The 27074-nt window shown below is 38.2% G+C and overlaps 2 protein-coding genes across 6 annotated transcripts in view; both read left to right on the top strand.

The window, feature by feature from the left end:
• Nucleotides 1-10654, top strand: part of ldb3a (LIM domain binding 3a) — a 30378-nt gene extending 19724 nt beyond the window's left edge. For 3 of the 4 annotated variants that reach the window (XM_079472412.1, XM_079472413.1, XM_079472414.1), the window contains 8 exons: nucleotides 5950-6111; nucleotides 6905-6961; nucleotides 7517-7686; nucleotides 7772-8132; nucleotides 8217-8397; nucleotides 8489-8609; nucleotides 8689-8804; nucleotides 8883-10654. In XM_079472412.1, the coding sequence (XP_079328538.1) occupies nucleotides 5950-6111; nucleotides 6905-6961; nucleotides 7517-7686; nucleotides 7772-8132; nucleotides 8217-8397; nucleotides 8489-8609; nucleotides 8689-8804; nucleotides 8883-8972 (1258 nt within the window). In that variant the 3' untranslated portion in view covers nucleotides 8973-10654. The remainder of the gene's footprint in view (nucleotides 1-5949; nucleotides 6112-6904; nucleotides 6962-7516; nucleotides 7687-7771; nucleotides 8133-8216; nucleotides 8398-8488; nucleotides 8610-8688; nucleotides 8805-8882) is intronic. The other variant, XM_079472415.1, reaches the window with a different exon arrangement.
• Nucleotides 10655-11420: 766 nt separating this feature from the next.
• The window catches only part of bmpr1aa (bone morphogenetic protein receptor, type IAa), a 21453-nt gene continuing 5799 nt past the window's right edge, over nucleotides 11421-27074 (top strand). Inside the window, exons 1-4 of one of the 2 annotated variants that reach the window (XM_079473479.1) lie at nucleotides 11421-11603; nucleotides 14796-14932; nucleotides 22376-22488; nucleotides 22560-22651. In XM_079473479.1, coding sequence (XP_079329605.1) covers nucleotides 22582-22651 — 70 coding nt within the window. In that variant the 5' untranslated portion in view covers nucleotides 11421-11603; nucleotides 14796-14932; nucleotides 22376-22488; nucleotides 22560-22581. Of the gene's footprint in view, nucleotides 11604-14795; nucleotides 14933-22375; nucleotides 22652-27074 lie in introns of both variants that reach the window. The other variant, XM_079473480.1, reaches the window with a different exon arrangement.

Genomic DNA, 27074 nt, shown 5'->3' with positions numbered 1-27074 from the left:
ACAGAAGGAGGGCCTGCTGATTTGAAAACTGAGAATCTGTTCAGGGATTTTTAAGTTTAGATTTCAGGTTTCTGAATGCTACACTTTGTCATTCTTCTGGGTGAGAGATACAAGCTAGATTTGTGTTAAAAATGTGCTTTCTTGGCAAGCTTCTGGCCACAATGCCATGCTTTTCCTTTGATGATTGTATGTACTATATATGTATGAAAGTATGCTGTGTATTCTTCTTGGCTATATTGGACTCTGTCGTTCCTCATACTTCTCTGGTAACTAGAGCTGTCAAATGATTTATAGTGATTAATTGCATCCAAACAAAATGTTTGTGTTTACATAATATACTGTATGTCTGTGTACTGTGCATATTAATTTAGAATTTATAAATATACACAAACATGTATATTTAGCAAATAAAATATGTATTTATTTATCTTTACAAATAATTTAAATGATATATAAACGTTTATAATTTGTTATGTTTTATATATTTTCTAAAATATATTTGTGTATGTGTTTAAAAATACAAAATTAATATGCACAGTACACAGATATATATTATGTAAACATAAACTTTTATTCTGGATGCGATTAATCACGATTAATCGTTTGACAGGCCTAATGGTAACAGACATGAGTTACACTGTGCTAATGACAGTGAATAATAATCTCTGAACCTCTTTATACAGTTCTAACATCAAAATTGCATCGAAGCACTTGAGATTCACAGACATGCTCAGGTGTGTTTGATGAATGCGGCTCTTTCTGTGGTTGCAGTAATCTGCTAGTTAAAGACCGTGTTATAGACAGTGCTTCCCCAGTGTATCAGGCCGTCATCCCCAGTGAGACTAATGAACTGGGGCCCTCGGATTGGTGCCGCAGAGCCGCCCAGCTGCAGTCCAAGTCCTTCCGCGTCCTTGCCCATGTTACTGGAACCGAATACTGTGAGTCCACCTGCTTTGAGTATAAATGTTGACAAAATCTTTTGATTTATGATTTTAAGAAGAACTGTAGCGTCCAACCACTGACATTTCCTCTCCTCTTTATTTCTCTTCTGCAGTGCAAGACCCGGATATGGACGCTCTGAGAAAATCAAGGTAGGCATCTAGCAGCAGCATCTGGTGGCCACATATCTGAGCTGTGCTGAAAGCCGCCCTCTGCGCCTTAAAACTCAAATGGCTGATCAACAAATTTGACATTTCACCAGTATTCCAGACGAACCTCCTTAGTCCCGCCCCCTTACTGTTCTGAACTTGACTCATACACAAGCTAAACAGTGAGGTCAGGCACATTGATTTATTGCAGCTCAGATGTAATTATGGTAGTCAACAACAGGGGTGTAAAAAGTCAAGTTTGGGGCTTTAGAAATAGGCTGATTGTATCAAGACTCGGATATAAAGACTTTGGTTACTTACACGCTAAACAAAAAGTAATTAATCTCTAAATTCACAACTATGATATTTAGGAGTGAAAAAGAGTACTGTACAGTACTTTACACCCCTGTAGTACTTAAATCTTCTTTTGTCATTTTTAGCTCTGTCATTTATTTTACATTGTGCAAAATATTATAATACAGACATTTCTACACTTACACATGTTGGGCAGGGGAATAAAGGCCATGTTCCCTAACCCGTTTTTCCTACCTCTCTTTTCTCTTCCTTCCCCTTTTCTCCTATATATCTCTCTTGACGTCACAGGGAATTGTTTGAGTCTGAAGCCAAAGGCCCTCGGTTTGCTAAACTGAAAAACTGGCACCATGGCCTGTCTGCACAAATACTTAACGTGCCTCAATAAGTGCCTTATGACAGAGAGAGTTAGACAGGTGGCACAGACAGGCTGCAGTAATAAGAATGTCAAAGCAAGTAAGAGAGGAAAGGATGAAGATTAATTTGTTGGAATGCAGAGTGTAGAGACAATATACAGTTTTTGAAAAGTTGCTCAATTTTATGGTAGTTTAAGGATCGTTTAAAGGGAATGTTGGCATTATTTCTGTTGTCTATCTTGTATCACATTGTTGGCTTACATATTGATGGTTGTTGTGAACATCATTGCATCTGTGCACATGTCTTTCAAATCCATCAAATAAAATAAAAATCTCTGTGACCTAAACAAATTGAAAGATTTTTTGACTATTGAGCAGTTAGGCTGTTCAAGTTTACAGTTGTTTTAACAGTAAACTGTTGATTACTTTGATAAAATATAAAGCTCTAAATATTAAAAGTTATAATTAATTTTTATTTTTTAATTCATAATAAAAATAATTTTTACATTAGCCCACTTTAAAGTAAATTTTCTTTTGGTTAGCACATTAGGGTTTTATAGGCTAAACAGTCCCATTTTATTCTTGGCCATAAGTTCACAAAGCAGCTGCTCTGTTTTTAAGATGTTTATTTGTCCAATGCCCTGATTCTACAGTATAGAGACCCAAGTTAACATTTTATACTGTGATAGCACTTCACTTCCAGGAATAATTTCTTATCTTCTTAAAAGCTGACATTTAAAAGACAGCTCTAAGAGTAACTGCATGACGTTAAAATAGAAACAACACTGACTTTTCCTATTTGAGCCCAAACAATGTGGCTAAATAGTATTCTGTCATTTGATTATCATAGAGCTAATGCTTGGTTTGTGCTTGTGTAAGGCACTGATCTTAGATTAAATATAGTTTAGACTGGAAAAGCTCTTAACAGTTTGTACTTTTTGTACAGATTTGTGTTACAATCCGGTATTTTAACTTATTCTGATTTGGATTTAAGACTCTGGTATAAATATGTGTATGTTTATTTAGTTAGGAAGAATAGTCATAATGTTAGGTCAGTCGTGGCTGAAGGGAAGAGCTCTGTTTCTGAAGGATGGGTGCAGGCACAAGAAGCCATCAGAACTCCATGGCGTTGACCGTCTGTATGTTCTTCAAAAGAGAAATAAGACGCGAGATGGAAGTCAAGGTCTGTGAGTAGAGAGTCAATAACCAGGACGTTTCCTCAAGGTAATTCTGCTTGTATGGTGTCACATAGGGAAATTGTGTTAGCTGTGGGCTGGTTTGCGCTAGATTGTTTTGGAATGGAGTAGATTAATGGCTCTAACAGTGTCCTTTTATCATTTCACACTTGATACCCATCACTTCTTCTGAGCCTCCCACTTGCACGCAATGCATGCTGGGTAGAGCGTGTGATTGCACTGGAGTGTTTGTTGGCCTGGGTGGCTGGCCCCCTCATTCTTCATCCTTATGTGTATTATTTAGACTTCTGCCTTCATGTGCATGTCATGAACATGTCATGTTATTTATGTTTTCCACATATTTTAATTTGTCACTTTTTATCAGACACTTTAGATGGACTGAAACAAAGCACACTACATAAGCACCATTGCAATCATTATTGCATAACATTTGCAGTGCTGCTTTTCTCTCGTATCCTTTTATCACCTTGATTTCAGGATGCCGTAAAAACATTCTAAAGATGTCTGGTTGTTCTGCTTGCTTTGCCGATGGTTGATCTATCTTTTCTATCTATGATATTATTATTTTTATTAGCCATTTACAGTAGTTGTGTTTTAATTTTTTAAACATTGAAACTAGACCAGAGTGCACCTGTAGTACTAGCTGGGGTCTATGCAACTTTATGAATCTTTTGTATGTTTGTCTCTGTAATTTGTGTCGTATGTGTATGTCTTATTAGAAACTTTTTTTATAAACTAGACCTGATGTGTATGGATTGTTTTTACACATTTATTTATTAAAACATTTAATGTTTTTCCCTGCCATGTTTAATTGTATTTAGCACATTTGGGGATTAAATAGAATCAAATGGTAATAAAAGCACTTCGTCACCTTGGAATTATAAGGTTAAATCTGACATATTTGTCAAAACTTAGGTATTTACATATTCTTATTCTGTGCCAACGTATCTAGATTGTGATAATTTAGATGAGACTTTTATAGAAAACAAAAACATTTGATCTACAAAGTGAAATGGATACAAAAACTTTGAAGCTCAATACTGTCTCATAACTACTCAAAATGTAGAATCTTATAATACCAAGGTCTTTTTAAATTGAAGAGAAATGAAAATAAAAATAAGATCTCTTCAAAACCATTCTTGATTGGAAACTCTTTACTTAATACATTTACATTAGGCGTGTGTTAAAAACAAGACCTTGAAATGACCTCTTAGGTTTTCTGTGTGTAATTGTTATAAATGCATGAATATTCATTTCTGCCACACTCTTTTATTTGCTGCCCTTTTCTGTGCAAATGTCTTTGCTAATTTGCATGGCTTAATGTACCATAAAAAAGGAACAGTGCTTGTCTAAATGTTTGTCTGCTTTTCGTGTGGTGTCAGACTAACCCCCTTGCTTTGAGCGAAAACACACTTTCCCTATGTCCAACTCTGTGTCAAGCATAGAATGCCAGCAGGTGGCGCTGTGGTATCTTGTCTGAAACACCTTCTGTCTGTCTTGACCCTCTTTGCTCTCTGGTCCTGTTCCATGAGTATTTTAGTACACTTGTCAATAACAATCTCTCTTTTTGAAGTTGTTGTCTGCTTATGTGATCTGTATTTTCAAATTTTCACAATTGTTCTCTGAATCTGTGCCGAGATTCAAGATTTTGCTAATGTGACTTTAAAGGGCAACAATTTGACAGCAAAGCCAGTTTAAGAATACATGTCAGGAAGGTTTGACCTTTGTGTTTGTGTGTGCAGGATAAACGCTATTTGAGCCTCATGAACATATATGACACTTAAAACATTTTAAATGTATGTGGCTCCTAAATGAAACAAATCATGTTGTACTTTATTAATATCAAGAGGTTTGTGTGCGGATTAGGTTAGCGGTTGCCTAGTATGAAAACAATGGGGAAAACCATCTGGCTTTTGTTTGTGTGAGAATATACAATGATAACAATGGTTTGCTGTCCTGGCTTATAGTCTTAGATGTCCTTTATTGTTTCTCAAACTTAAGTCTCACAGCTTGCTATAAATGCTAGTCTCTGTTTGCTTTCTGTCACTGCCTACTTTCCCTAAGCCCTATACACATATAGAAATGCTCTGCTCACATTATACACTAAAAATCCAAAAAGGAATTTAATATGCATACACGTTTACCACAGAAAGTGATTAAAACCTCATCAAAGCGTCATTAATGTCTGCAACCAGCAGTTCCATCCTCTCTCTTTGTTTTATATCTCATATGAAGCATATGAAGGGGGTCAGCCATCAGTAAACCACCAGGCCTGCTGCTAGGTGCCGCCTTTATCTTCTCTTCTGCCTGGGCGGCTACAACACCACGTTTTCATCATTTATGGGATTGTGTTTGAAAATGTGAAGAGGATCCCCAATTATCAAACAAGTGATATTTCATCTGTGTTATCTGTGAATAATGAACTGTTTTGCTTTGATCACAGGGAATTATTATGTATCACTAATCTTCTGCTTTCTAACCATCAAATAAAAGTGGTGTTTTATGGACAGACTAAAAGGGTTTACATAACCCCATAATCCTGATTTGTTCTGTTATGGTCAGGTCAGGTCTTGCAACTGCAGTTCATTGTCCCAAATCAAACACATGATAAATTGTAGCCCTCATGTCTGGATTCAGTTCATTAATCCTACAATAGCACTTACAGTTGTCTCAGACGTCGAGGCACCACCTCATTCAGAGTAAAATATAGCCAAGTAACCCCTCCTCACAACTGTGATAAAAATCAATGGTCATTTTTATATGTTTTATAGTTAAGTGATGTTGTTTCAGTCCGATATTGAGCTAATGAAATCAGAAGAAAGCAATGGGTTAGTCATCCATTAACCTGCATCAGGCTCACAAGTGTTTTGTATATGCACGAGAATGAAATACATTTTCAAAATGTAACCTTGAAATGAAGGCATATATACACACAGCCTGAAACATGGCTGCTTGATGTATTCATGACTTTGGCCTGATATCAGTTTCTGACCTCAGTGCATCTAGTACGCCTGCTGAGCATGCTCCAGTGTCTACCAGCTTTGCACCTGTCTGTCCGCCTACTATCGCTGCTTCGCCCAATGTGCTCCTTTTGGAGCCACAGCTAGCCAAACAGGCACCTGAGGCTGAACAGATTCCAGAACAACATTCTGTGAACAGGTGCCCTTTTCCCTGTTTTGCAGTGCATGGATTTGAGTTAAGTTGCTTTACGTCAAATTGTGTGATTGTTGTTTTTTCTGTTGTTTGTATATCTGGGTTTATTCATTAATGTTTTTAATTGAAATTGAATTGGTCACAGGTCATCACTACTATTTGGACATGTCTGTGGATTTCAGGCTCTACATTCTAGAAGTGCTTAATCGCACAGAATTCTTAAGAATGTTAGCATTAATATTCGTCGACATTTGTTTTTTAGAAAAGGTGTCATTGAAAGAATTCTGTTAGATTTCCATTTAAGAAATTGTAGGAGATGGAAGTCAAAGGAATGTGTTTGAACAAAGAGCCTTCATTGATCACTGAAGACTCAGAGCCACTCAACTCTAATCGATTAGTGTAATGCTGTAACATCAGATCCAGCTGATGCTTCCATGGCTACTGCTTACAGTTGTTGCATACAGACTGGGGTGATTTTCATATTTTAATTCTACGAAATTACTGTACGCGATCATTCAGTCTGACATAAGGACTATTTATGATCCCCTCAAATCGTGCTTAATAAAATTTAGTCTCCTTTTATATGAAATTCACGGGTATTGTGTTAAATTAGTTTAATTAACAGGAAGTTTTCCCTAAGAAAAATGTTCACAGTTGTTGTGCTCTCAGTTATTTAACATTTTATTTAATTTACCAATAAATCATGATATTTAGATATTACAGTAATGAGTGTGCATGGTAGTTCACTGGCGCAATCGGAGCAAGATACATTTGACTTTTTGTCTTTGTTACTTTATAGCTTCAACTTTCAGGCTTCTAGTGGTTACACATCCCAGTACAAAACCTCCATCTCCAGGTACTGCTGTGTTTTCAATCAACCGGCGTGTTGTATCCCTCCTAATGTCAGTGTTTCACTTTTATTAAATTTTTTTAGTTAACTGACCCAAATATTCATATCTAATGTTTTGGTGATCTATCTTTTTCCTTTTATGATGACTATTGAATATGTTTATTAAACCCCTAAAACTAAATTGCGTAACAAGGACATTGAGGTTCTCTCTTCTAACACAATGTTTTTTACTAGTCTTTCTCCTTTTTCTGTGAGTCACTGCTCTGTTAAAGAAACACAAATGAATTTTGACATAAATTGTAATAAAGGTGACAAAATACAGGTAAGACACCGTTAAAATGACCTATGTGTATGTAGAGGAGGACTGATCAGACATCCTTGGGAAATATTGGTGGTATAGCTTAGAAACTAAAAACTAAATGTGCATTTTAACTGGGATATAAAAACAATTCTAGTTTAAAAATATTAGTTTTAAAACATTTACAGATTTACATAATTAATATTCAATGTGACTTTAATTTGAAATGAAGCAAATTAAGCTTTTGCTCTATTTTCCTGCAGTTCTTACAACCAGCCTCCACCAATGCAGCCTCCACCAATGCAGCAGCCACCAATGCAGCAGCCACCACCACCAATGCAGCACAGCTCTATCCAGATCCCTGTTGGTCAACCTCCACACAAAGTGGTCAGCACCGCCACCATTGTACCCACAGCCTACCCAGCTCCTCCAGGTAGCCATTGCTCATACGTAACGATTGTCTACATTTAATTGCACATGTTCATTTGTTGGTTAGCTAATTGATGTGTATTTTTCAGCTCCAGCAATGGTTCACATGCCTGCTCAGATTCCTCTTGCTCATGGGGCACCCGCGCCAGCCTCTGGCCCTCCCTCCAGCAGACCCCCTTGGGTTACTGATGAGAATTTTGCCAATAAGTTTGACCCTATCAAACCCACTACAACAAATATAAAAGTGCAGCCTCTTCCCCAGGCTGCTCCACCACCACCAGCCTACATCCCCAACCCTGTCCCTGCTTCCGTCCCAGTTCGGGCTGCACCAAGCCCCGCATTCAACCCCGCCCCGTTCCCACCTGTGGCCCGTGGAGTTGCTCAGAGGGCAGAGCGGTTTGCAGCCGGCAGCAGAACACCTCTGTGTGGATCCTGCAACAGCATCATCAGGTATGACTATACTTATATTTCTGCTGCTCGTCCTCCATACATGCCCATGACAATTTTCCAAATGACAATTATTTGGATCTTCAGGGGACCATTCCTGGTAGCACTGGGTCGTTCCTGGCATCCAGAAGAGTTTAACTGCCATTATTGCCACACGTCCCTGGCTGATGTCAGCTTTGTGGAGGAGCAGAATAATGTTTACTGTGAGAACTGCTATGGAGAGTTCTTTGCACCTACCTGTGCCCGCTGCAACACCAAGATCATGGGAGTAAGCTGAAAAACTCACTTATAATATAATTTATGACTACAGAAACATTTGAGGTTCTGACAGGTAACACCACTCAACATCTGCTCCACAGGAAGTGATGCATGCGCTGAGACAGACCTGGCATACTACTTGCTTTGTATGCGCAGCTTGTGGAAAGCCTTTTGGAAATAGCCTGTTTCATATGGAGGATGGAGAACCCTATTGTGAGAAAGGTATGAGAACCACCAGGAAAAATACAATATGGTTCCGGTCTGGAATAGAATGTTTTCACTAACCTTTTCATGTCACCAGATTACATTGCTCTCTTCAGCACGAAGTGCCATGGCTGTGACTTCCCAGTTGAGGCAGGAGACAAATTTATTGAAGCTCTTGGCCATACTTGGCACGATACTTGCTTTGTTTGTGCGGTATGTACAAAATCATTGTTTCACAAAATACTTAAAATTCTGAGGAATTACGAGTCATGTTTTTTTCCTTATATGTAGGTGTGCAATGTGAACCTGGAAGGACAACCTTTCTATTCCAAGAAGGACAAACCCTTATGCAAGAAGCATGCACATGCCATCAATGTGTAGATGCTGTAATAGTGCAACATAAGTTGTTTGAAAAGGATCCAAATGCAATTTACATAACATCTGCATTGAGGTTCTGTGGCAAGGCATCAGTGCCAATCCAAATGAAATAGAAAATAATTAAACAAATGACTGAATTATATATAAAATAGGTGTTCTGACACAATGCAATTCATTAAAGCCCAATGTGCACATTGTTATTATTGCATATGTGCACTTGTTGCCTGATACACATTATCAAATTGATATACTGTAACATCAAATTCACTTTATGGATTAGTGACAAACTTTGGTGTGGTTAGAGAGAATTGAATAGGTTATTCAAGGCCAAAGGTACATGGGCAAGAATAACAATCTTGAGTTGATTTGTAGGTGTCCAAGGTGGAGTAAGCAATTTCTAAGAAATGCTGTTAAAAATCAATTTTGTGAATGTTTGCTAGATGTCTGCCCTCTCTCTCTCTCTGTGTGTGTGTGTGTGTGTGTGTTGAAGAAAAATATTATATATACATAGTGTTTGCTCTGTAAATGAGAAAAACACTCTCGTAGCCGATTGGCAATAGGGGCGGTCGGTTTCTAACGTGGAAAGAGAGAGCGAGCATTTGTTATTATGTGTTTCAACAGTGTGTCTCTGATATAGCTTACTACACCTTTAATTGTTGAATGAATGTGTTTAAGTGCTAACAATCTCCATCAATGGTTTTGCATGAATGTGTGAAAGTGAGGTCATTAATGTTTTTGTCATGTTCACATTAGTGTTGTTATTTTGGATTGTCCATCCGCCAGTTTTATGAAGACTGTAAAATATCCATCCTGTGAGGTTTAACGAAATACCCTTAAGAGGTTCATGTTTTGCCTGGTTACCTTGTTGTTTGTTCTGGGAAAAAATAATAGGCCACAATTTTAAAATAGCACAGTTTGTTTTCTTTGCCAAGAATGAGGAATTCATACGAGACATTTAAGACAAGAACAGTTTTTTTCATAAACTGGCATTTTTATCTTTATTTAAAACAATGACAAATGTGTTAACTCAGATGTACTTTATTTTCTTTGTGGGTAAATGCTGCCCTGTGAGGTGCAACTCTGAGAGCACAGCTCATTATTATATTACAGTTATTATTTAATGCCTGTTGGCTATCACACCCATGTAAAACTTTAAGACTGTAGACACTCATATTTTTCTTTAGTCTGTTTGATGTTATTTTTCATGTATACAATTCTTGAACTTGAACAAAGACACTGGTTTCATTTAGACATTTTTAGAAATGTGTCCTTAGCCAGCATAGACAATATATTTTCACTTCCATGTTTTTTTATTTATTCTAACGTAACACAAGAGGTGAGATGTGTTCTTAGTACTGCTTTAGAATTCAGGTTGTCTTTTAAAAATATTATTTACACAAGTAGCAGGTTGGCATGTGATATATGCCTCTCTTACATGTAATAAATTATCAGCATCTTTTTTACACAAGTAATTTATAGCAGACTTCAGTTTAAATAGGATTAATTTAAGCATGCTACAGAAACACATATTTTTCATTGTGTAATTTAATGCTATTGAATGTGTCACTTTTCATAATGTGTTATCTGATTTGCAATCTGCCATATTCTGCAGTTCACCTGGGAATTTGAACTGAAAGTATTTAAGTATCCATATGAACGTGCCATAAACGATTTTCTGTATTTGCAGATCATTAGTATTATTTCAGCTCCCCCGAAGAAAATCTGTGTTACGTGGTGATTTTGCACCAATATAATTATAAACGTGATGTTTGTTTGTGTTGAAAGGTGCCTTAATGCAATCTCCTGTCTTGCTCACTGTGAAAATGGTCCAGACATACAAACAAACGAACAAAAAAGTTAGATGCAGCTCTCGAGTTGTAGGCTGTATCTTGAGAGAATGAAAAAATGCTTAGGGTTACTAGTGTTTTTTAATCATGGGAAAGAAATGCCTTACCAAATATGTAATTTTTGTTTTATTGAATATAATATGAGCATAGCTAGTTAAAACTGTAAAAAAAACTATTAACTATGTGGGTAATGTTTTCAAAGCAATGTTATAGGACTGGACGACTCCATTACTAGATCACATTTGTGTTATTTCTTGGCTACGTTGTTTTGTAATAACATTTATTTATATATATATATATATATATATATATATATATATATATATATATATATATATAACTTTGATAAAAATTGTTCACGAAATGAATGCATACAGTCTTGGCAAAGGCCACATAGCACAAAGATGGCAACAGCGTATATTTATTTTTCATTCATTTTATGCAATAGAAATAAAAAATAAGGATCGATTGTAAATTGTTTCTTTCTCTTAATTATTTCATTACGCTTAAGAAAATTACGAAAATCCTCACTATGAGTTTTTAAGGTTGTTTTCAGCGCGTCGGTCCAGAAATGTACAAAATATACAGACTGTCAGAAGGGGGCGCTATGGAGTCAGGTAACCCATTGACTACGTGCAGTCGTTTCGTCAGAGTGCCGTGAGGTGTGATGGTCAGTGCCAGACGGAACTCGGCGAGTCGACCGCGACCGCAACGCTGAATTATTCGAGTATCTAAGTAGCAATTTAACGGAATATACGGATATGCTGTTTAACAGAGAATCTTGACGGTAAGTTGAGTGCGTTTGAAAGTGTTGGCTTAGCTATGCTAATGCTTCCGACGAAAGTTTTTTGCTGAATTTTAAATTTTCCATGTAACGTCGTTAAGCAACTTAATATCGACAGTCGTGTCATGTTGTCCTTTTTTATACGCGAAATACATGCTTGCAGAAGTGTCAAATAAAAATGTTGGGCATTTGCTGGTTTATTTAGTAAGTTAAAGGTTCGTCGAGAGCGAGATATATTTGCGACGAGTTAAACGATAGCTAGTGTGCTATACCGTTAGCAAATCAAAACACACTTTTATGTAGTTTGTATAACAACCTTCTTTTACATAACATTGTTGCGTCGCTCGATACGTGTAAAACTATGTTACTGTTGTGTGAAGAAAATGTTTAATGGTTTGTGAAAGCAGATGAAAAGTTTTTAACTCTACAGTCACGGAATGCTAACAGCAACTTTATTTGAAAATGACAACACTTCTACTTAACGTTAAATATTTATTTTACTTTCTAATGAAAACCGTCTCGAATTTTAGGGCTGTGTTTCTCTTCCCGTGATGTTTGTGAATTATTTTTGCTTTACGTAAGTTTCTTCCTTCGGGCTGTTTTGACTGGTCTGGTCTCCACCTCTCGATACAAAACCTGCTTTTAATTTACGTGCGCACGTACGACAAACACGCTAAAAAACTGCCGTAAATTCTGCTTTGTGCCATACATTTCAGTTATGTTATGTGTTAGATTTAAGCTATGCTGTCATGAATTTAGACTATTTTAACCATTCCTTTCCCCACTCTATACAAAAGCTGCTTTTAATTTATGGGGGAGGGTGATCCATTCACGTCCTTTACCTTCTCGAGGCTTAAAGGTCTGGTACACAAGATGGTCAAAAACCAGATGCAAACACTGCCTGTGGAGCTATCCTCTTCGGGAGGCCTGGAGGAGTGAGGCTTAGGCTGGGAATAGTGGATTTATTTGAGAAAATTAAAGCTATTGCTTACAGTATATAGTTGCCAGACAGCTGTGCATTCCTCAGCTTGCTTAAAGGGATTCTTCACCCGAAAATGAAAATGCTGTCAACATTTTCTCACCGTGGAGTTGTTCCAAATCTGTATAAATGTCTTTGTTCGGATGAACACAGAGAAAGATATTTGTAAGAACTATGGTAGTCAGTGTGGGGTAAAATCTGTCTGGTAATAAACATTCTTACAAATATCTTTCTCTGTGTTCATCAGAACAAAGACATTAATACAGATTTGTAACGACTCGTAAATGATGACAGAATTTTCATTTTAGGGTGAACTATCCCTTTAATAACAGAAAAGTAACACTGGTAAGTATCTGTGTGAACACTGTGCCTGCCAGAATTAGGGCTTATTAATAAATACAAAACATTGTGTGCTTGCATGTATGTCCAAATATAACTGTGTGAATTATGTGGCATGTGACTGTGTATTTCCAGTAAGTGCTGCCTTGCTCTACATGTTAAGTAATGACCCATTGATATGCAGATGAACGGGTCACGTGCTTTAGGATGACTTTAAAATGATGCTTCTTTATAAATCAAGACCTGTTTACTGTTTTCTCCTTTGTTGCTTTGATCGGAATGTGGCCTGGACTATATAATTTCATAGGGGCATATTTTCCTAGCATATATTGTCAAAATAAATCTCTAGATTTCTGCGAAATCACAAAACAAAAAATGGATGTGTTTGTCGCGTTTTTAAAATATCTGCCAGGTCCAGATTGAGTTGCCCCGGAGCCCTCTAGGAGTGTGTTTCAATCTCAGCCACAGTGAGAAGGATCAGATTGCATTAGGAGTCTGTGGCGAGGTGGCAGGCAGGGAGATTGGAGGGAGGGGGTATGGGGCCGGGAGGGTTAAGAGGTATATATCAGGTTTCACATCCCTGCCTGCGTTCCTCAGGCTGCTGCTCCATCTCAAGTCAACCCCTCCTCCCTGACTCACCCTGGAGACAGGGTGGCTGAGCAGGAGAGGAAAAACATACACAGCCACCTCAGACCCGGCCCGCACGTATCAACCATCTCATCATGAAGGTGCACCCCATTTTGTCGTATCTTTCCGATCTAAAAGGTGGAACACTAATCCTAGATGAGCACGGACATTTGATACACACTACTCTTGAGTTCTTATTGAACAGACCTTTCTTTAACACTTACTGTAGGCTATGTAGTCATCTGTGCCTCGCCGAGGACGCTAGGAAAGAGAGTGAGCAATTGATTTCTTTCTTTCGCTGTTGATTGTAGGTCAGATTGGATAAATGAGTAGGGTTGGTGGATTGCTGTGCCTTTGCCATGAGAAGAATGGTCTCTGTTTATTCAGTATGCCCCAGCTGTCCTTTAATGGTATTGATCTGCTTTAAATACACTTGGCTATCGGAGTAAATTATTTAGAGTGGCACCGGATAGGCTGAATTCAAAGATGGGTCGGGATAGTGCAAAGATTTCTCTCTGGTCTTGTGACGGGTCTGAAAGGTTGTTTACCATATTATTTTGGTTGGGGGTAATTGAATCATGTATTCAAATATGACGTTATTTAAGAATCCCTATGTGATGAGCATCTTGTGAGGCGCAAAAATGTTTTGTAGCTGCTGAACCTCAAAATTACTTGCATCAGGCCCAGTTTATACCTGCAATTTACTCTTTATAAAGGTACTGTCTTTGACAAAGCTTTATAAAGCTACACTAATAAACAAAAGCTATTCTGCGTAGACAATTAAAGAAAATTCCTTGTCTAACAATCCAAAATGGGATGCATTAAAGGGATAGTTCGCCCTAAAATAAAACTTCTTTCATCATTTACTTACACCCCCCTTACTGCCATAGTAGGGAAAATAAATACTATGTGAGTCATTTACTGCCATACTAGGGAAAATAAATACTATGGGAGTCAGTGGGCGGTGAGTTTATTTGGTTACTGACATTCATCCAAATATATTCTTCTGTGTTCAATGGAACAAAGAAATGTATACAGATTTGAAACAATCTGAGGGTGATTAAATGATGACAGAATTGTAATTTTTGTGTGAACTATCTCTTTAAAGGTTAAATTGAGATGAATAAATTGCTTCTGGTCCCAGTTGGTAGAGCATTGCGCGTATAAAATAAAAATATTTTTTTTACGCTGCAGATGACACACATTTGTTACATCCTTGTCTACATTAAGTTTTGTCTCCCTTGTTACAGATTCTTGTGATACTATGCCAGAATCTAAATGTCATTTGGGCATTCAAGCACCTGGATCCGAATGACACCTACAGCCATCCTCAATGCTTACCAAAAACTGCGCCAACATGCTTCACAGAAATGGATCTTTTTGTACGGTAGGTCAATTGTTTTTTCTTATGCATGGACATCTATTGCAGTAAAAACAATGCACTTTTAACCACCGTTTGGTGATTACATAACTTTGGCTAAGAGCTAGAAATCCTTACTCCATCAGAGATGGACAGACCTCAACAAAGGGTTTCCACATGTTTGGATTTAGATCTGGACATTTTAGTTTAGAGGACTAACATTTACAAGTCTGAAGTTCATCATTTTGTGTCTGGTGTCTATGGTATCAAGGGCTCTAGACTGCGACCATATGGTCGTATTTTGCGACTAATTTAACTGCCAGTGCGACGAGTTTATCTTAATGGTCGCACCAGTGCGACTTGCAAAACTGATCAATATATATTTTTACGTATTATAAATCTAATACTCCGAAATGTTATATTGCGCAAGCGGGGCATTCAGTGACTCATTTTTGTCTCCCCTCCTTCAACCATTCACTTATCTATCAGTGCCCCCCCTAGCCTAATGCGCGATTCTAAGAGGCACATTTATGAAGGGGAGGGACCAACAGAGCAAACGAGTGAAGCGCTTAATTTTGCTAATGAAATAAATATGTTTTGCCGCCTGCAGCATTTCCCCGCCGTGTACAGCAAAGATAATGAACTGTGTTGCGTGTATTGTATGTACGTGAAGCTAATGCAGGAAACACGTTTAAACTTTAAGCACTATACTATTGTATAAAGCTCTCTTATAATACCGATAAGCAAACATTATACATTTTAAGTTATACATCAGGCTAAATCATATTTTTTTGTGAGTCTGAGTCACTAATAAAAGCCAAACGTGCATCAATGCAGCTTTCATGAAGAATAATCGATTAAAGCCTTCAGGTCTCACATGTATCGCGGTTTTTATATAATAGGTTAACCATGAAGAGACCATGCCTGGACTTTCTCCCTGACAGTCCAGTCGCTCATCCTCTTATGCTCCCAATCTCCTCCGTGATACCTCGAATCCCGGCTCTCGTCCCGCCTATCTAACTACAATCATGTACCAAGCCTGGAGATTATATAACCTTCAAACGTTTCTTATTATAGATTGTATAGAATGTTCTTCCCGAGCAGCCCAGAAAAATATTCATAAATACTGTATCTACATACTTTACCTATATCAACATTGTTTTGCTAAAGCAGTAAGTGAATGATCATGACAGAAAGACATTACTGTACTGTATTTTAACTGTCAGCAGCTTGCAGCTGAAGAAGTTTAACCAGAGGAAATGATTTACGATTTAACAGCTATAATATGTTGGCCTAAATTTTATTATAAACTGATAGCATTAAAAATGACCATTTATCCACCGATACCGATATGGTAGATGATTTATCGTGCACAGTGATTCAGACCGAGACTAAAACAGTTTCATTTGCGAGTTATATTTTTGCAGAGATCGCCACTGGCTCCATACTAGCTCCAAACAATCCAGTGTACTGAATGCCAACGGGAGAGAGAGCGGCTGCGGGTAAACCTCACTTCCCGACCCCAAGAGGTGCTCTAGCGACAGACTAGAAGCTGCGGTCCTTCCTCGTATATGCACCCAACTCCCAGACGCACCAGTGCTCTGCTCTCCGTTTTTTCCCGCTCCAGGGCCCGATAAGGCAGCAAGGAATAAGCACAGACTTCCTCAAAAAAACGTTATTGACAAATATACAAACACAAGCGCATTACTATATTACAGATTTAGTGAGCCTTTACAATGTGATATTTGTGATGTTTAAAACTAAATTAACCACAGAGAAGTTCTGAGAACGTTATTTATCGGTCTATTACTTGAGACACGACTGGATCATTTAAAGTCTGTTCAAAGCGAGAACAAACGATATTTAAATTCTCTTGTTAAGTTTTATTTGAAGTTATCTTTAAATTGTGTTGTGAACATGCTAATTTCAAAACTAAAGTCAATTACAAACTAAAGTCAACATAATAACGTATTTACACAACCCCTTTCTTTTTGCTTTAAACTCTATTAGCAATACAATTTTTACTCTTCATATAGTATATATAATATATTGATATGGTCTTGACATGCACATTGTCTTTTGGTTAAAATTAATTCAGGGTACAAATTTGGTCTGGTGTATTCAGAGTTTAAACAGTCGTTTAAAACTATTTGGCGCCTGTTTTTTTTCTCCATAGGAGTCTATGGCTCCTTAATTGATTTTATTTGTCTGGAGCCCTGGTGCATCCCTAAGTAATATATTTGTACACATAAAAATACTGTACTATACTATAGTATTTACAAGGGCTTTAGGAAACTACAGTACTACAATTTATAAATTTACAACAAGAACACCTGCGTTTTATTTTGGACATGATGTTCATGTGTTTATGTCCTTATACAGTGAGATGCGCATACAAGTCCATGAGCGTAACGCTCATAGCACGTTAAATGTGCAACACACATTAAGTCATGCAATGTTTTATATCATCGATGCACTCTGCTAATTTGGATAGCTGGGAGGAATCATCTGGTCTTGATGAGATATATAGCTGGGTATCATCTGCAAACAGTGGAAGCTGATACCATGTTTTCTTATAATGTTTCCAAGGGGCAGCATGTATATGTAGAATAGCAGGGGTTCTAGAACCGATCTTTTTTTACTCATACATGCAGAACCCGCAGATTACAGATTTAAGTAGCAGGATTCCGCGTCTGCATCGTCAAAATTAGGGCTCTAGACATAGGCTATATGAACTCAATGCAGCCGGGAAACAAGTTTTAATCGCAAAATAGACGAAAACTAATCGAGTTAGCGGTGCAACATCGATTAACGTCACACACAAACAAGGACAAAAACTCTTCACACAAACAAGCCGCTCTGTCTGATGCACTTACAAAACTTGTGAGATCACACAGCACGGCAAAAGTGATTTTAAAAAGCATTCAGAGCTCTCTGCTCTTGTGGTGCTTCAATGTCTGTCTGTGCAGCGCTGAATGATGTCGAACACGCCTCTTGTTTTAGACGTCAGACAAGATCAGGATCCTCACGATTCCGTTGAAAAGTGGATTGAGGACGCCTTCAAAATCGATCGCGATTTAAGATCGTCAGATCGCCCATCCCTACTTGCAGGTTGTTTGAGATATGCACTCGCCCAGGGAGTCAGAGCACCAAAATACTAAACTGGTTCTCTTTCACTTTTTCTGAAATAGACATTTAAACAGAAAAATACGTAACAATTCCCATATTAACAAGAATCCTTGTAATGGTAGTCCGTGAACCAACAGTTGGGAAACAAAACGCACGTGTTACAGTATAGTGAACTAGCTCTTAAAGGGGCAGCAGCATGATAAAGATATGTGTTTATAGAACACCCACTGATATTAAAGGAATTATGTTCTCTTATATGAGTTGTTCACAACAAATAAAGGAAGAAAGTAGCTTTAAGAAAGATGTGCTTTAATAGGGGGTTGAAAGTCAAGTTTATATATGCAATAAAAATTAGTAAACTATAAACAATGATTTGTTTTAATTTGTAATTGATTTATTAATGTTTTAAACACATTTTAATTGTTTTGGTGTTTCTTTTTTCTTACCTCGCCCCATGACTCTGGTGCTACCAAATTAAGGGCTGGTGGCAACAACTGAATAACTTTGTAACACCATTGCCTTCTCTCTTTAATGCCCCTTTTCCACGGTACGGACCGGTACAGCTAACTTTTGGGGAGTTTTCCACTGGGTTCAGTACTACCTACAATACAGTACATAGTTCCTGATACTGTTTTTAGTACCACCTTGGTTGAGGTTCCAAGCGGACTGTACCGATACTGTAGAATCATTACCAGCGTCATTGGATTTATAACCAATGAATACACATTTTAATACGTAATTTTGGCATTTTGTTATATGCTTTGTGAAAGTAAAATAGTGATTGAGACCCTTAATGCAATGCTAAATGCTACATTAGCTTACTACTGTGCGCCGTCGAGCAAACCAAATGATCGTTGTCTGATCTTTGCTGTAAGATTTCCCAAACTCTCTGGTATTTTAGCAGTATTTTGTTTTGCTGCCATCCATATGTTCCATTACTCCTGTGTTGTGCGTGTGTTTATGTCACGTTCACAATGATGCTACGGCAGTAGAGGCGATGCAACCATGACGATAAGTTTAGTTTTTAATTCCCACCCAGTTTGATGCAGCACTAGGCTGCTGTGGAAAAGCAATGTGAGCCGAAGTGAAATGAGCTGTACCGAGCCGAGACGTACTAAACCTGATGGTACCATGCAGTGGAAAAGCGCCATAATGTTAGTCTAGAGCCCTGGTAACAGTCCCACTCGTTTTTACTCGCAGCTGTGTTGCAGATATACGGTATAATCAGCAAAAGCAGTTCTGTGAAGATTTTCAAAAAACTTTCTAAGCAGATTGAACATTGATTTTGTAGAGCTTAAAGTGGTATTTTAATTTAAAAGTGATTAAAAGTTGATGTAAAAGTGCCTCAGAGATCTCTTTACGGAATCTATCTCTCATCGAACCCTTGAAACCCAGCTTCTTTTTAATCCTTTAGTGGAATGTGTGTGGCAGGTAATGGACAATTAACTTTCAATAAACCTCTACTGCTTCAGTAATTTCAGAATATTTCTGGGCTTTTCCATCTCCATGTGTTTTTTCTCAATTCCAGGAAGTAAGTTATCTGTCTCTGGTGAAAAGCTGAGAAATATGAGAATACAGTTCAAGCTAAGCTTTGAAGTAAGCCAGGAAGCCTGAGGAACCAATCGGTGCTAAATAAATTTTAAATCAGCGTACTCCCATCTTTCCAAGGTAGTTAATGAAACAATTACAGTAATAAAAGAGATCAGAAACACGAACCTACGTATCAACTTTATAAAAGGTATTTATACCTCATCAATGTCAACCACCACACAGCTCAAGTATTAACAAAACACTAAAATGTCTATGTTTATTTTATCATCAAGTATAACCACACACAGAAGTACGAGGAAGAATAAACTAAGAAATATTATTTTCAAGAAAGTAAAAGTGAATCAAGCACGCAGCATTTAGAAATTGTTCTGTGGCAAAATGTTCCATTGTAAGCACAGAGATCCTATCAGCTACTTTTCTTTCCAACCTCGGTATGCTGAGCTGAATTCTCAGCCAAAATCTATTTTGTTTTTGAGGCTCTGTTGTAGAGATGGTGTCTCAACCCATTACCCTTTCAGTGGAATCTGGCTGAAGGAGCTCATATTGCACCCAAGTGCTCTGCAGATTAACTTTTGTTCTTTGTCTGCAATCTACTGCTGTGTCAAGAAAGACTGGAGTCTTGTGCTACCACAGTCTCTGCTTGATTGACTGTCCCCCAAGCATCTGCTTCTCAATGGTTAAGGTTTTCCCGAAGTTTGTCCAAGTTTAGTGAAGGAAGAGGAAGGAGCAACGATGAAGACGACGAGAGTTGGTCGTGAAGCACATCTCAATGAGTCTAAGTATTCTTATGCTAATCCTTTACTGGGATGAGGCTCAAAGCAGCCAAGCAAACAATGGCAGCGGAGCCAGAAAGTCTGCCCTGCAGTCTAGCAGGCCTTGAAAGGCATGTCGGGCATAGCGCCGACACTGAGGGAAGGCGGCCTCAGTACTGGGAGCCCTGCTGTAAGGAGGGGCCCCAGGAGGGACCAGAGATCCGGGCCAAAGCAGGCAGAGAGCGGGTGTGGGGGGGGGGCACCAGACCACTCTTGTCGTTGTGCAGGCTAAGAAGGGAACTGGTAGTAAAGGAAAGGTGAGATTTATTTAGAAGATCGCTGTCTGCTATGGAATGTACTTCTTATTCACGACTGGTCTGCATCATTTATTGGAAAGACGTGGAATACTCGAACATACGTGTGTTTCTCCCACATAAAATTTATTTTTACACACATACACAGATGCTTTTTTGTTTTGGCGAAGTGTAATTCATGTAGGTAAGTTATGTTCTGCTGACACATGTGGAAAGACAGAAATATATTACTCCTTCTAAAAGCATTGAGAGACATCCTCAATCGGGCATATGGTTGACTGCAAAGGTGTACCGTACTTAACACATCGCCATACAATACTCTTATTCATTCAGCCTCCTTGCATACATTTATGGCCCCACCAAATCCTTTTAATGGGCAGAGCTCCAAGGGTGTCTAATGCAACAATGCCGTATGTTGTTTTAACATTCTGATACGTTAGGTGCAATAATAATGACAGATGTACGACATAACAGTTGGAAAAATGTGAAAGGCCCTGTGCGTTAATACTAAATGTGATCAGCCTAATATTAAAATTATTTTAAGCTTTTCTCAGGGGTGCACTGGCTGAGGTTGTTATTTTGTAGATCCAAAGTTTTTGCTTTGTAAAGAGAGTCAAGTCATGTCCTGACTTGATCGTTCATGGATAAGGAACATCTGAGTTAAATTTTCTTTTACCTGCAGGACTTCCTTCTGTTGGCCCTCATGTGCCTGTATGCAACAACAAACACATCTAAATATCCTCCTGTACTTTTTTTCACATACTTTCATGCTTGGGTGTCATGACCTATTCCCCATAATTATTTCCTGCTACAACAAAGAAATTATCCTTTTACACACCTTAAGAAAACGTTGTGTGCTTGACTTATATAGGTTCTACTGTTTATTACCTTGTTTATCTAAAGGGTTTCCAAACGTGAAGGCTTTCTGATATCTGCTCTTTTCTCCTAGCGGGCTCAGTCGCTGGTTTTAGTCTCCCGCACAGCTATCCTGTCCCGCTGCCTTGCCGAGACCGGCTTTATTCCCTTGTTATCCAGTCAGGGATGTGTGAAAGTGGGGCACAGGTCGGGGCTCTTTGTCCCCCTTGGGCAAATCAGAAGTGACAGACACCGGCCCGATCCGCCACTAATTTGTCCCCCCCTCAGCATAGACTTCACTCAGGGCAACTAATTGCAACGAGGCGCACAGGCCTACAAGGGGACAGACACATCATGTTATTTACGCTGGAAGGGGCCAGCGCGCGGTAATTGCGGAACATCCATCATCAAATATTTTGGGCATGTTTCAGCATTCAAGAGTAGCGCCGGCCTGACGGGTTGAGGGGTCAAGCCCAGGCAAAACAAGGGGGCAATGATGTTTGGTGCTGCAAGAGGCAAAGCCTGTGCATTTTTTTTTAAATAACCGTATTGTTGTTAAATGGTGCATAATCAGTGTTCGAGACTACTTAGATAAGTCTGGTGACTTCAGAATTATTAAAGGGCATTTAATAATTATTCAACTACGTTTGTTATCTCTCACATACATTATTTATGATTAACTGCAGTTCTGTCTATGTTACACTCCTAATGAGTACAAGAAGTTTGTTTGAATATAGATTATATGATAAATCCATAATGATGTTATGCATTTCGTTACTGTAAAAACAGAGGTAACCTAATATATTAAAATAATTGAATTATCTAGAAAGATGCATTGACACACACATGGTGTGTTTCTTTAATTACAGTGCCGTGGACCCCGTGAGAAGGAATCTTTGAGTTTCTAGTGCCATCCGATCATCTACTGCACTCTCCTCTTGTTCTGGTCTTCTCCGCAGCTGTAAATTTGTTTGCTCCACCAGTCTGTTAGTGTTCGCTGGAACTTTAAAAACAGAGGCAGACATCATCACTAATCCCATCCTCCCTCAAAAGGATACGAGAAGACTGTTTGACAATGGCAAGGCTTTTGTCTGTCACAGCAGTTCTGGCTGGAGTTCTTATTGTATCAAGGCTATGCACTGGAGGTAAGGGTCGTTTTATCGTTTACACCTTTTCTTTCTGTTGTTTTGTCTTATATTCATACTGGCTACGTAAAACTATGTTCAAGCTTATCTTATATGAGCTATTTAAAGATAATGGCATTTCCCTTTACAGCTGTTTGTTAAACTGACTTGTTGTTTAGTCGATTATAGCCACTGCTTTCCTTTTTTTACATTGCAAGGCTAAAACTAAAAACATGTTTTGTTTTGAACCTTACATTTTCTTGCATTGCATGCATGTATTTTTTATCCTGTGTTGCCTTGCTTTGATGTGATTTGTAATACAGAAAAAGCACGAGTCAAATGTACCCTGCTGAGTGTTTCCATATGTTTAATAATGTGATGTTTACTGATGTCAAAGAAAACAGATACCTTTGTTTAATGAAAAAAATACCCCCCTGTAAACCTAGCATTACAGTCAACTCGACAGAGGCTGATTTAAAGGTCAGTTATGAACAGTCATTGAGCTGTGAAGGCAAATAGCAACAGTTCATAACTTTAAAAGTAGTTTTAGAGCATGAGGGAAAATAATTTGACTGGTCTCCAGCATTATATTCGTTCACGTTTTTTTTTTAGCATACCTTATTTCTAAACCCTACATGAAGCTGAAAGGCACACTATGTATTATTATAAGCTTTACAAATAAATATGAATTGAATCGAACTTTTAGCTAGAACATAACCTGAGACCGCTGTGGTTTGTTTACTCATGGCAGGGAGTTTAAAAGACATCATCTATGGTGTAGTGACTAAGTCTTGAACCATGAGCGTCCCTGAGGCCCCCCACTAAAGGAAGCTGTTGAACTGATTGTTACCGCTCTCTCTTCCTTTTTTAGCACATTAACCATTTCCTATATGGCACGGTCTCAATTGCTAGCGGGTACAAACAATTCCAAACACTGTTCACCGGAAATACTGAACTCTTTTGGGCTGTTGATCTTTGGGATTTAAATCCCTAATAATTGTGCACAGATTTAAGATATGACAAGTGGCTTGTGTACTGTCATGTTTACCAGCTTTTGTTGTTCTATATTTTACCTACACTCTTGCTTAAAAGGTTCTTCACAGCTTGCCATAGAAGAACCATTTTTTGGTTCTACACAGAACCATTCAGTCAAATATTTTTTATAGAACCATCTCTTTCTTACTTTTTATAACCTTTTTCTCCACAAATAACCTTTTGTGAAACAAAAAGGTTCTTCAGATGTTAAAGGTTCTTTGAGGAACCCAAAGGTGTTTCTATGGCATCGAAGAACCTTTTGAAGTACCTTTTTTAAGAGTGTACCCTATTAGTCTTGGTCATCTAGATTTCGTTTCCACTTTCAGCTGAAGTTTGTCTCGAAACAAGGTAATTGTTTATTTTGCATTTAGTTTTCATAAACAGTACATTAATATTTATTTCATGACCCTGTGGTTTTCCAAAAGATTGATTAAAAACTATTTCTTGGGATGCTAGTAAATGATTTGCGTGGGATGGAGAGGAAGTCTTGTAACTTACCCAGTAGTCAGATTTTCAAACAGCTCAGTTTTCTCTAGAGTTCATATTATATCAAACACCCGTCTTAATGTCCTTGTGGATGTATTTTTGTACAGACGCAGCAGAAAAGTAGGAGGCGGTTGAAACCAAAGCTGTACGTGAACATTTGACTTCTCAGTGTGGGGTTGTTTCTCCCAGTGTTAGAGTTGTGTAACTGCTAGTTGAATACCTCTATAGTACACCTTTTTTACTTTGCTCATCAGATGCAGCCATGAGATGTAATTTCAGGCAGGTGTCTGAACCTCTGAAACTTAATCCCAAAGAGAGAGAGGTGACATTGCCCACTGAAAGCCATCAGTTGTCTCCACAGTCCAAAGTGCCTCCTGTTTTTGAGAGGTTGTAGACGTAGATTGAATAGTTAAGTCTGTGATACCACCTCTGCTCTTATTGTTCATTTTCCTAAATGACTTGGTCAGATGAATTAAAATACACAAAGAATCCAGCAGGCACAAATGTTTTTTGTAAACTAGCATGTCTGAGGATTTTTTAAGGAATAGTTCAAATTAAAATGTATAACAATGTGAGAATTTTTGAAAGGGATGTTGCTGCAAACGTGATTGTTTTGGCTATTTGTTGGTAACACTTTACAAGAAGCTTGTATTCATTAGCAGTTAGATAATTCATTAGTTGACATGAACTAACAATGAATTATACTTCTACAGCATTGTCATGTTAATTTATTCATCTACTAACACATTTTCAAAATGAAACGTAACTGTTACCATTAGGTAATGAACCATGATGTAACATGATTAATGTCATGCTAAACACTATATTGTGGATTGCTAGTTCATGTTAATGCATTTACTAATGCTAACACATACAACCTTATTGTAATATGTTACCGATTAAATACTGAACGTAATGATTTTCCCCCAAACATTGACAAAACATTTTTATAGATAAACTAATCAAAAGTGGGATGTAGTCTAGTCAACAGAACAATGACTTGTTGTGAAGGAAAACTAAAAATCTTAGTTTTTTTATGTCGTTGTATAGTGTTTCCCACAGGATTTTGAGAGAATTACAAACGAATTAGCGTATTTATGACGCAATCACGTTGTGTTTGCGATTGGACTTGACATCTGTTTCTCTTTTACTCTTTGATCTGTCACATTATACTACATTTTAATACAACCTAATGCCATTCTCGCATATTTTATGAAACGATTATAAAATAGTGACTGAACGCGACCCAATAATGTTTAATCCAGCCAGCAGTCACTTTAACTGCTGCTGAAATCCTGATTTATAAACTCAACATAGTTTGACAACCTTCTGTTAAGTCCTGATAAATTCAGTCAGCCGCCTTCTCTGTCAGTCACTCTGTGACTGTTGATGTTTACTTGGGAATGCAAGTTCACGGAGTAACGCTTTTTTCAAACACTGCCACCTTTTCATTCGTTCACTGTCATGTGAGAGAGAGAGAGAGAGAGAGAGAGAGAGAGAGAGAAGCTTAGCGTTGAGGCGCTGCTAACAACATGAGAGAGGTGCTGAGCGTCAAAACGCTAGAATGAATTAAGCTGTTTAAAATAAAAATGTAAAGGGGAAACGTGTAAAATCTATTCGTGATGGCCGGCGTTGATATTGTGTCTGCCACAAATAAATAAATCTATGGGAAACGTTGTTGTTGTTGTCGTCGTCGTGTAACTTCCGTGGTTGTAACAATATTGTACAGTTGCAATAAGATTTATATCGTCCAAAAGCTTTTTCTGTAATCCCACAGTCATGTTTTGAGTGCAGTAGAATGGGTTCCCCTGGGTTCCTGTTTGGGGCTTTGCCCACTTGATCCAGCCGTATTTTCCAGCCTTTCCGGCTTTCTCTTTATGCTAAATTTCCATGCTCGCATTGTGCAACGGAGTCTGTCGTCATCAAGGGGACTCTCTCCCTTTTGGACTCAAAGCCACACAACCTCTTACGTTTGCTTTGTCTCGTTGAATGAAATTATGTCGGGGTCAGCTGTGGCCTAGTGGTTAGAGCGTTGGGTTTGTGATCAGAAGTTTGCCGGTTGGAATCTCAGTGCCAGCCGGTCATGACTGAAGTGCCCTTGAGCAAGGCACCTTACCCCTGATTGCTCTGCAGTAATGTGCCACTGTAAAAACTACTTGTAAGTCGCTTTGGATAAAAGCGTCTGCCAAACGAATAAATGTAAGTATAGACAGTGTAATTCTGTTTTAGAGTTGATTTTGTAGTTTAACAAATAAAAAAAAGACACAAATATAAGTTTAATTCAGTGATTCAGACATAGAATATAATTCAGTGATAACTAACAATCCAGGTCTTTGACAGATTTTTTATTTTCAGGCCAGTCCAGTTTGTATGTTATATACTGTACATACACATTGTAGTAATGCATCACATTTCCGGCGTATATATGGTAGCCCATCCATTTATTTATGAACTGAATTGAAGAGCGACTAAAGCTCCTTTATCTTGTCTAGCTCTCTATTTAATCACAGAGACCTAATAGAGTGAATCCAGGAGGAGACTCCAGTCTAATTGTGAGATCGGCAGCGCCTAGAGAGGCTGAAAGAGAAAGACTGGTAATGGGATCGGAGAATAGAATGTAGCTGATAAAAAGAGTGTCATGTCGACCTGCCTCCCAATTTCAGAACTGCTGATTTTTGAGTGATTCGCTATTTTATGGACAAGTCTGGACTGGAACGTCTACAGTGGAGTCATGTAAAGCAGAGGGCACAACAAGCAATGAGGCATGGAGTGAAAACAGATAGTTAGATCATTGGTGAAACGTCGTAAACGTTTTTATACATTTCTGTGTGTATTAACGCTTTTCCACCATCGCGATGAACAGTCTGAAACGGTTACAGTTATGTTTCCACGTGAGCCTGGTTCGACACGGCACAATTACAAA

This window comes from Barbatula barbatula (genome assembly GCF_947034865.1).
Source record: "Barbatula barbatula genome assembly, chromosome: 14".
Classification (NCBI taxonomy): Eukaryota; Metazoa; Chordata; class Actinopteri; order Cypriniformes; family Nemacheilidae; genus Barbatula; species Barbatula barbatula.
This window is presented reverse-complemented; position numbering and strand designations above follow the sequence as displayed.